The 10,709-nt window shown below is 59.0% G+C and overlaps 1 protein-coding gene across 1 annotated transcript; it reads left to right on the plus strand.

The window, feature by feature from the left end:
- The first annotated feature begins 1,172 nt into the window (after positions 1–1,172).
- Positions 1,173–10,386, plus strand: GPR68 (G protein-coupled receptor 68). The gene is made up of 2 exons (XM_054567146.1): positions 1,173–1,500; positions 9,184–10,386. The coding sequence occupies exon 2, from the start codon at positions 9,268–9,270 to the stop codon at positions 10,384–10,386; it is 1,119 nt and encodes a 372-aa protein (XP_054423121.1). The 5' UTR covers positions 1,173–1,500; positions 9,184–9,267.
- Positions 10,387–10,709: the final 323 nt, after the last annotated feature.

Genomic DNA, 10,709 nt, shown 5'->3' on the forward strand with positions numbered 1-10,709 from the left:
TATGCTATGAGCAGCTTCCAAGGAGAGAGGAGGTCCTGCCAAAATCGCGTGGCTCCTGGTGTCGGCAGCAGGTTTTTAGAACCCCAGCTCTATGGTTTGGCTGTGAGGCCCTGATTGAGAGCCTTTGCCTGGCTGGGCCTGAGCTTCCTCCCCACCTGGGCCAGGAGGAGGCCGGGCTAGGGCACCCCTAGGGCCCCCATCAGCCCTGCTGTGCTGAGGGGGTTCAGTAAGTGCTCCCAGAGCCAGGAGACCCCGTGATACCAGAGCTTACTCCCCACGGGGGTGCTGCGCTGTGGAAGAGCATTGCGGCTGCCTTGTCTGTGGCCCGGAGCCCCCCTCCGATGCCCCCGTGCCACTGGTGTGCAGCGCAGGATCCAGCGCAGCTCCAACACGCACATCAGTGCTGCTGCACTCGGCTGCCCGCTGGAATCGTCCAGCTTTGAGCTTTGAGAGACGGGGGCCGGCACCGCATCTCCAGGAAGTGTGATTTCATTCATCTAGGGTGGGGCCTGGGCATCGGTATTATTTTTATAAGCTCTCCAGGTTTTTCCTAAGGTACCTGGGACCCACTGACCGAGATGTTGGTGGCTCGGGGGTGAGAGCCTGGGGGTGGGAGTGGAAGCAGCCAGCGGGCCCCGCCCTTGCCTGTTGTCTTGGTCTCCAGCTGGGGTCTGTGCTGTTCTCAAGTTACCTGAGCACCAGCCTGTCTGAGAGAGGGCCGCTGGCGCAGGGGTCCAGCCGCCTGGGTCTCCTCTCCCAGGGCCCTGTAGGTACTCAAAGGGGTTTCATGGGTAGGATTTGGGTACCCCGCTTCTCCTGCATGCCCCCCTTCCCAAGGTCCCCTGTCCCCAGTTCGGGCGTTAATGCTCTCTGGAAAGTTGCTCCCTCCCCCGGGGCGTGTGGAAAGCAGCGTGGACGGTGGAGGGAGCAGCCCTCGCCCCACTTGCTGCCAGCGAGAGCTCCTGGGCAGCCGCCAGCCTGACACCGGATCGGACTGACGAGTTCACATGATTCTGCCTCAGCTCAGGAACGGGCAGCCTCCAGCTGGGGTTTTCTAGCCCGAGCTGGGAGGCGCGGGCTGTGGGGAATCTCTGGAGGAGGGGCGTGGGTCCCGGCGGCAGGGTTGCCAGTGTCGGGGGTTGCCGGGCTGGGTAAGGTGCTTTTCAGCTCCTTCCTCAGGCACCCCTCCCCGGAGCCGCTGGAGGAAGCTGAGCTGTTTGAGGTTTGAGGGCAGAGCTCAGCCGTGAAGCAGTTGTAGAGGACCCAGGATTCCCACTTGGACAACTCTCCTTGGCTGCTGCTGCCTGCCCACTCCTCACCCAGCTGAGAGGCCATCACCGTCCCGGGTTCCAGAGGCTGAGCCGGTGGGGGTCAGCCCAGCTGTTTCCAAACAGGATCATGACCTGTTAGAGGGCCAGCAAATGATTTCAGTAGCTCATGACCTGCATTCAGAAAAACGAAACAGAATAGCCACGATCGGAGTGCATCGCCAAGGGTAGAGTAAGTACTGCTTTGGGGAAGTTTGTTTCCGTGTGCGTGCATGTGAGTGAGGCATGTGCATGCTGGGTTGCAATGTCGAGTGCATTTCTTGCTGTGGTTTGTGGTCAAAAAAGCATAAAGGCAGCAAGTTGGTGGCTCCATGTCTGGATTCTGGATTTGGACCCACCTGGCTTATTGCGTGAACTTGACCAACTGCATTAGCCTCTCTGGGCTTCAGGTTCTGAGAAGTGGGTGGGCCAGCCCCACCTGAGTCACAGCAACTTCGTGAGTCCAGATGGAATTGAACTTGGAAATAGTGCCAAGGCCTTTAGAAATGAAAGTCTGTCTTGTTGCTGGGGCCGGGCTATCTGGGAGAACAACAGGGACTAAGGAAAAATGCTCCCTGGTTTCTCCTCCCACCCCAGGGGGAAATATCAACAGCCTCTGAAATCCACCCTTTTAGGAAATGAAACCACCTTATTTAAAGAGAGTGGAGGTTTGGCCAGATAAAGGAAGAGGCGCTGGGCCTGCAGGAAACTCCCTGCCCGTGGGCTCCGTCCGGGCTCCCAAGAGCAGGGCTGCTCGGGCGCTGTGAGTAACTGTCTGCGCGCCTGCGTGTGCCCCGCGGAGGAGACGGTGATGGATTAGATCACCGTCTGGGTCCCGGCTCCATGCCAGCCCGGGGAACCTCCTCCCGGCTTGGAACGTGTGGAGGCTCTTACCTTGCGTCAAAGAGGCCCTTCTTTCCTTTCAGAGCTTACGTTCCCTTGGTCATTAAAATCCTCAGAGACACCTCTGTGCCGATGAGCATTTGTCTAAAGGTTTGCTTTTCAGTGTTGGGTTGCCTGTGTGTGGTCTCTCTTTCTGAGCTGGGTGATGAAGTGCCTGAAGTAAATGCAGTGGCTCCTTGTTTTGGGTCCCCTCAGCCCCCGCACTTGGGGAACCGCGACTGGACGCCCAGGTTTTCTTCGGTGGGTGTGGAGGAAGTGGTTGGCGGGGCAGAGCAGCCTGCAGGGGCAGGGGGACTGAGCCTGGTGGCCTTCATGGTGGCATCTATAAGGAACGGAGCCTGGTGAAGCCTGGAGGTGGAGGGTGGCTGCCCGGTGACAATCGTGACAAACAGAAAGAGAGCATGGCGTAAGGGGCAGTGCGGGCCAAGCTCACTGTAGCGGTGGGACCTGGAGCAGGTCCGCTCGTCTCTCTCTGAGCCCCAGCTTTGTTCCTTCGCCTGGGGAGTGGGCCCTTGTGAGGATGGGGCGGGGAGGAACGGGCCTGGCCCCTGGGAGGCTCTCGGCCGCTGGGGCGCGCTCTCCCATCCCTCCCCCATCTCCTCCTTTACAGAACACTTTTGCATCACCCACTGTGTCTCCTGACTCCTGAGAAGCAGGATTCCTATGGAGACCAGATAGACAAGGGCCGCTCCTGGCAGGGTAGTTGCCGCGTGGGGGTGCCTGTCCTCAGGGACTGGCAGAGGGAGGACTGGCCGTGACAAGCCCTTGGCGTAAAAGCAGGACCCTCGGAGCAGCTCGGGTGGCCAGAGCAGGGGCCAGGCTGTGAGGCGAGGCCACAGTGATTCCTCCCTGTCGCTTTTCTGTTTCTAAGAATGAAATCTCTGCCATCCCAGGCCCAACCTCAACCCCTCCCCCGCCCAGCCATCTACCTCTCTACCAAGCCATCCATCCGTCTGCCTACCCACTAACCCATCCCTCTATCCATGTGCCTGCCACACACCGGCTCTGCACCTACCCGCCCATCCAGCCATTCACACCTCCGCCCGCCCACCCCTCCATCCACCCCGTTCACCCATCTACCCACCCATTCACTCCCAGTCTATCCATCTTCCCCTCATCTCCCCACCCCATTCATCCATCTCTCTGCCCATTTACTCCCATCTCTCCATCCATCCCCTCATCTATCCAACCACCGATCCACCCGCCTACCCACCTACCTCTTCACCCATCCGTCCATCTGACAAGTAATTTTTTAGAGCTTATCAGGACTAAGCACTGAGGCACATCTCAGAGTTGTCCCTGACTATTCCCTACCACCTTCTGATTAGTTGTTAGTTGCTCCAGCTTCTCCCCGTCTCCTCGCGGGCTGTGCCCTCCTCGCAGCCAGTTCCAGTCGCGCCAGGCTCCTTTCAGTCCCCAAGGGAGCTCGCTCTCTCTCTCTCTCTCTCTCTCTCTCTCTCTCTCTCTCTCTCTCGGATTTGATCTGTTGCTCACATTGTTTCTACAGGCAGACGCTCCCCTCTGCTCAGGCAGCCCTTCCCCTTCTCCTGGTCTTAGCCCACCTTGCTGCTCAGGAAGGCTTTTCTGGCTGGGCTGGGTTCCTTCTAATGAACTCCCTTAAAATCCTGTGCTCTTCCTAGGAACAGGTTTGCTTTTCTTCTCACAAATCCCATGAGACTAAAAGCAACTTGAGTAACACTAGGAGCCAGTGTCCAGTGCAGCGCCTTCCGTAATAAAGATAATCAGTAAGTATTTGTTGTGTGAATGAATAAGCGAATGGGAGAGCGGGCGGCTGGATGGACGGACGGACGGACAGACGGACGAACAAACAGACTGGTCGATGATTGAAAAACGGTTAAAGGGCGTTTGACTCAGGAGTGATTTGGTTAGATTTGTGTGTCAGAGGATGGCTTTGAGGGTGGTGGGACAGAGACAGGGAATCCGACAGGAGGCCGTGGGACGGATTTTGGAGAGGGAGTCTTGACCAAGCCAATCTGGGGCACCGGTGAGGGAGCTGAAGAGGAGGAGATGGATGAGGGAACTATTTGGGAGTAGAAAATAGTAGAGCTGGGTAATTACACGGATGCTGTGGATGAAGACGAGGGAAGGAGCTGAAGGCCAGCCATCCCACTTGAGTGACGGGGCAGGCGGCAGACTAGGGGAGGAGAGGACAGAGGCAGGGTGGGCCTCACCGAGTGTGTCCTGCGTGGTGACAGGAAGCTGGTTATGTCAACCTGCCGCCTGGGGAGGGTGGTGAGGTGTGGGAGCCCCGAGAGTGCAGACGGGGTGGAACCCGCCGAGGAGCTGTCGTCCATCCCACAGAGAGCGTGTGTGGAGAGGAGAGGACAAGCCAACGTTAAATGTGAGTAGGAGGGCGGCCAGTGAGGCCCCGCCGTCCGCTGCCTCCATTGGCGGTCACTGTGCATGTGGCATTCCTGTCTTACGAGACGGGAGGCCCCCTGAGGGGGAGCCGTTTCTTCCTTGTCCAAGTCCGCCGTGTCGGTCCAGGGCCGTGCGGAGGCTCTGCAGACGCTTACTGAGTGACACCAGCGGTGCCGGACTGTGGGGCAAGCCGCTCCGTCTTTTTGGGCCTCAGTGTCCTTGTCCCTAAAATGGGGAAAATAACAAGGCTGTTGTGAAGATCGGACAGGAGGGCAGACGTGAAACACTCCGGGAATTGTAAAAGGTTTTGCAGACACAAAGTGTGAGTACAGTCATTTTGTTCTGAAGTACAGTTCCCGTCACGCTATTTTGAAAACCTGAATCGGGCTGCTGGCCTCCCACAAGCTGCGTCCTGGTTCTGACCACAGGGTTTTACCAGGTCTCCAGGTCCCCTTCCAGCCACCTCTGCTCCCCGGCCTGAGAACTCAGGGAGGACACTTGATCAGGAGCCTCCTCCCAATATAGACCTTTTGAGCCCTTTCTACTCCACGTGTGGCCCACAGGCCGGCAGCCCCAGCGTCGGCTGGGAGCTCGTTGGAAATTCTCCAGCCCCATCTGGGACCCACTGGGTCAGAAACTACGGATGTGGGGCTCCATCATTGTTGTAACAAATCCTCTGGGTGACTCAGGTGCACCCAAGGGCAAGGAGCACGGGCTAGAACATCAAAACCCTCTTCCTGCTCCACCGTGAATGTAGGCTTGAAGCGTACTCAGCGCTTCTTCCCTGCCCGGCATCCTTGGCTGTTTGTGACTTTGGTGCCAGGCTTCGCTTGCTGTTGGCCTAGGAGAGAGGCAGCCAGGGGCCTGTGTCCCAGCCACCCCGCACACAGGTGCACGCACACCGGTGCGCAGCAGTCCGCGGGCTTGGTGACTCAAGGAATTCTTGAGACCTGACAGGACGTGTTTGTGCCGTGGCTCCATTTGCCCTCCTGTTTCACTGACGTGTGAGGGCCTGTGCTTGTGAATGAGTTTTATCCTCCTGCGGGTGCTTACACCTGGACTATGGAGAGCCTGAGGGCCTGGCTGGGTGGCCCCGGGGATGGTTCGGAGCCCTGGGCCGCTGTCGACATCCTCGCAGATCGGCCTGGCGACCCGCTTGGCCGCCCAGGTGTTGGGGTGGGAGTCGCAGACAGGGGAGCGGACAAGACGGGGACAGGCAGGGCCGCCTCCTGGCTCACGGGGCTGCGGGAAGAGCCGAGGGGCCACAGGCTGCAGCTGCCCCTTGTCCCCTTCCTCTCGCCGTCAAAACACGGAAGCAGCACAAAAACACAAAAAGCCAAAACACAAGAAAACCCCGCCACGTATTGTGGGGGAGAATGTAAAATGGTGCGGCCACTGTGGAAAACAGAATGACAGTTCCTCAAAAAAATAAAAATAGAATTGCCATATGACCCAGCAATTCCATTTCTGGGTATGGCCCCCCACCCCTCAGAGACGCCCTGAAAGCAGGCGCTTAGATAGATGATTCGTACACGCGTGCTCACAGCTATTCGCAAAGGCCAAAGGTAGATAGAGTCCGAATGCTCATTGACAAGGGAATGAAAAACCAAAAGGCAGGCTATGCTCTAGTGAAATACCATTCAGCCTTAAAAAGGAAGGAAATTCTGACACACGTTACAACGTGGATGAGCCTTAAGGACATTGTGCTAAATGAAGTAAGCCCGTCACACGAAAGACAAATACTGCGCGACCCCACTTCTATGAGGGCCCTAGAGCGGTCACATTCCTAGAGGCAGGAAGCAGAAGGGTGGGAACAGGAGGCTGGGGGCAGAGGGGCATGCGGGTCCGTGCTGCGTGGGGACGCAGTTTTCCCAGTGGGGAAGACAAAGAGCTGGCGGCGGATGGGGGTGACGGTTGTCCAACAGTGCAAATGTCCTTAATGCCAGAGACCTGTACACTTAAAAGTAGTCAACATGGTAAATTTTATGTTATGTATGTTTTACTGCAATTAAAAACGACAGCAGAAAGCGGCCCCTCTCCCACCATCACTGAAATCCCAGGCCTGTGTCCTGGAGAGGACAGGGAGGGGCCCCAAGGACTGAGAGGTGGGGGTGACTCTCAGGCAGGGACTGGAGGTGGCAGGGAGGCGGGACATGGAGCAAGGAGACCTGGATTCTAACACCAGCGCCCGCTTCCTCAAGCTGGCTTTGGCAAGTCACTCCCCCTCGGGGACCTCAGTTTCCTCACCTGTAAGATGGGGAGGTAGCAGTCACTCATTCCTTCCAGAAGTGTTCACGAGCGCCTGTGATATGCCTAGCCCTTGGCAAGGGGCACGAGGCCTCTGCCCTAGTGGAATATACATTCTTGTGGAGGAGACGGATCATCAAGAAGCAAACAGGGAAACAAGAAAAACCTCAGCTCCTGGCGTGCACTCTGGGGAGCAATCCACTCGGACGGTGGGATGGTGGCAGGACAGGGGCTGCTAAGAGCGGGGTGCCGGGGCGGACCTCACGGGGAGAGGAGGTGACATTTAAGCTGATACCTGGCAGCAAAGGCGCCGGCCCTGGGAGGGAGGTCGAGGTGGGGCGGGGCGGGGGCAGCAGGCCAGGAGAGGCAGCCGGGGGGTGCACAGCCCCGCCGCCAGGCCGGGCGACCGCGGGGCGCAGGAAGCTGGCCCACGTGGCTGCATGCGGTGGCGGCGGCCAAGTCCGACCGTGTGGGACCTTGCACGTCCCGTGAGGAGTTTCGGTTCTGCCCCAGGTGTGAAAAGAAACCGCCTCGGTGGGTTGTAAGCAAGGAAAGGGAGGGTCTGCGTTGTGGGTGTCACACGGACAAGGGTCGGAGGCTTGTGTGGGAGGGCTGGGGTTGGGGTGGGCTGGGTTGTGGGGGAGCCCAGGCGAGAAGGGGCGGCTCTGGACCAGGCCCGTCTCTTGCCCATTTTAGAGACATAGTGAAAGCTGCAAGCCCTTCCCCCCCGGGGAAAAAATGCGCTTACTTATATATTTATAAGACTGAGCATTTGATCTCAGAGGAGCCCCTCCAGGTCATACTCTGTGAAGCCCAGGCAGGGAGCTGCTGGACTGATGTGTCTGGGCCCCTTCCCAGCACGCTGTACCCTCTCCCAGCTGCGCCCTGGCTCAGGGGGCCACGGGGCTGGGCGGGGGCCGCGGCTGAGCCTGCAGCGGGGTGGCTTTGGGGAGGGGAGTGCCTGGTCAGCCGGTGATGAGATGTTGGCCCTGAGCTCTGAGGGCTTTCTCTTCTGGGCAGAGTCCCAGCTTGACTCTGTGGTGAAGAGAGGGTACAGGGCGGGGCTGATCTGCTGCTGCCACCAAGCCGCCTAATTCAGGCCCCACTGGTCTGGCATTTGCCATGCAGACCGTGTGTCCTGGGGGCGGGGTGGGAAGTGGTAGTGAAAGCTGGTTCTCGGAAGGGGAGAAAAACCTTGGCTATTACAGTGATTTGCCATCGCCCCCAAGGGCATGGTGCATAAACAGATGCGCGGAAAACCTGAGGTATTAAAATTTCATGGAGTGGGGTGGGGAAAAATATCTAAAAAGGCTCCTTGGGAGGATGTTTGTGAAAGAAAAAAGGTTGAAAGAAATCCTGACTTAGACACAGCCCGATTCTTCATCTGAACTGGAAGTGTTAAATCACATCGAGAGGCGCAGGCCTTTGATTTTGATATATTAATTTATAAAGTAGGCTCACAACCGAAAATTGTGTTCTGTCTTGTTCAAACTTATTTGTACAGACAGCCTCTTCTTTGCTAAGCTCTCAGTAATACGCGAGTGAGTCACTAATATGAGCAAGAGGGACTATCGCCTCTCACTCCACCTCTTCGCAGCTAGAAAAAGTGCTGTGCGCTTTGATATCCGTCATCTTACGTGGCCCTGAGAGCAGGCGGTTTTATCCCCACTTCACAGAGGAGGAAGCTGAGGCTCAGAAAGGTAACCGACTTGCACAGCCTATCGGCGGCTGACCTCGGCCTTGTGCTCCTGGCTGCCAGTGCCTGGTCCTGCGTTGTTCCCTCTGCTGAGCCCCTGAGCTCCATGGAAGAGAGGAGGGTTAGCAGCTGCCGACAAAGACCCAGGAGTCCAGGCCGTGCCCGAGGGAAGCTCGGCCCTCGTCTCCTGCCAGAGCACTAGGGGATGTGGGCAAGTCTGGGCTTCTTCTGTGCTGGGTGGAGAGGCCCCCAGCAGGGACTGTGGCCTTGGTGTGACCTGGTACGTTCTTGTGAGCAACCGGGAACAATGTGAATGGCACTTAATTGCCATAGAAGACAGTGGCTGAGCCCTCCCTGCTGCATGTACAGTAGGTTGGAATCGACCTTTACCTTCAGCTTTCCTTGGAGAGCTGGGCTTAGGATGGGCTGTGCTCATAAGACCAGGGAGATACACAAGGGGCAGGAAGCCAGGGGAGGACAATGGAGAGACATAAGCCGTCTTCCGAGGTCCTAGTCGAGTTGGAGCTGACTGGCTGGGCCATCCTCTAAATTAAGCGAGGCCCGTAGAGTGGTGCCTGACCCAGCGTCGGTGCTTTAGAAGAGTTCGCTTCTGCAATTCTAAGCCTTTCCCACCTTCGATTGTCACAGGCTCACTGACCACGATGAGGCCCGGCCTCTGACACAGCCTGAACCACATCCTGTGAACAACATGGCAGCAGAGAGACAGGCCCCATGAGCGGTGAGGCCCCTTCCGGCCCGAAGATGGGGAACATCACAGCACACAACTCCTCGATGAACTGCACCATCGACCACACCATCCACCAGACACTGGCCCCGGTGGTCTACGTCACAGTGCTGGTGGTGGGCTTCCCCGCCAACTGCCTGTCTCTCTACTTCGGCTACCTGCAGATCAAGGCCCGGAACGAGCTGGGCGTGTACCTGTGCAACCTGACGGTGGCTGACCTCCTCTACATCTGCTCGCTGCCCTTCTGGCTGCAGTACGTGCTGCAGCACGACAACTGGCTGTACGGCGACCTGTCCTGCCAGGTGTGCGGCATCCTCCTCTACGAGAACATCTACATCAGCGTGGGCTTCCTCTGCTGCATCTCCATCGACCGCTACCTGGCCGTGGCCCACCCCTTCCGCTTCCACAAGGTCCGCACCCTGAAGGCGGCCGTCGGCGTCAGCGTGGTCATCTGGGCCAAGGAGCTGCTGGCCAGCATCTACTTCCTCATGCACAAGGAGGTGGTGGAGGACGGGAACCAGCACCGCGTCTGCTTCGAGCACTACCCGCTGGAGCCGTGGCAACGCGGCATCAACTACTACCGCTTCCTGGTCGGCTTCCTCTTCCCCCTCTGCCTGCTGCTGGCCGCCTACCGGGGCATCCTGCGGGCCGTGCACCGCAGCCACGGCACCCAGAAGAGCCGCAAGGACCAGATCCAGCGGCTGGTGCTCAGCACCATGGTCATCTTCCTGGCCTGCTTCCTGCCCTACCACGTGCTGCTGCTCGTGCGCAGCCTTTGGGAGTCCAGCTGCCAGTTCGCCAGGGGCGTCTTCAACGCCTACCACTTCTCCCTGCTCCTCACCAGCTTCAACTGCGTGGCTGACCCCGTGCTGTACTGCTTCGTCAGTGAGACCACCCACCGGGACCTGGCCCGCCTCTGCGGGGCCTGCAGGGCCCTCCTCCCCTGCTCCAGGACCCGCGGGCCCCGGGAGGCCTCCCCTCTGGGCGCCCCCGAGGCCTCCACGGGGAAAAGCGAGGAGCCGGAGTTGTTGCGGAAGCTCCACTCGACCCTCCAGAGCCCTAGCTCCCTTGGAGGGGCGGGGTCCCCCGCGGCCGGGCTGGCCTAGCCAGAGTCCCCCGCATGTGGGGTGAGTGAGGCCTGAGCTTGCTGGCTGGCCGCCACCGCCCTCTGCTGGAGGGGACGACGGGCCAGGGCCGCTGAGCCCCGGGCCTGGGCTGCGGCAAGGCCCCTCTGGTTCCAGGGGATGCTGAGGCTTGCGGAGCCCATTGCGGTGCACCCGGTGGGCTCCCGCAGCTCCTGCGGATCCCGCTGCAGGCTGAGCTGCTGGCGGGAGGAAGACGGCAGACTGTCACCTCCAGGAGCCTTGCCAAGAAAAGCTGGGGTGGGGGGTGCAGAGCGCGAGGACACAGAGAGGGGGCGTTGGGAGAT

This window comes from Pteronotus mesoamericanus, unplaced genomic scaffold (assembly GCF_021234165.1).
Source record: "Pteronotus mesoamericanus isolate MK-2021 breed Mesoamerican mustached bat unplaced genomic scaffold, CSHL_Meso_final contig_182, whole genome shotgun sequence".
In the NCBI taxonomy this organism is placed as follows: Eukaryota; Metazoa; Chordata; class Mammalia; order Chiroptera; family Mormoopidae; genus Pteronotus; species Pteronotus mesoamericanus.

What these genes read in the sequence shown, in the direction of transcription:
- GPR68 (XM_054567146.1), top strand. Translation starts at nt 9,268, where the DNA reads ATGAGCGGTGAGGCCCCTTCCGGCCCGAAGATGGGGAACATCACAGCA.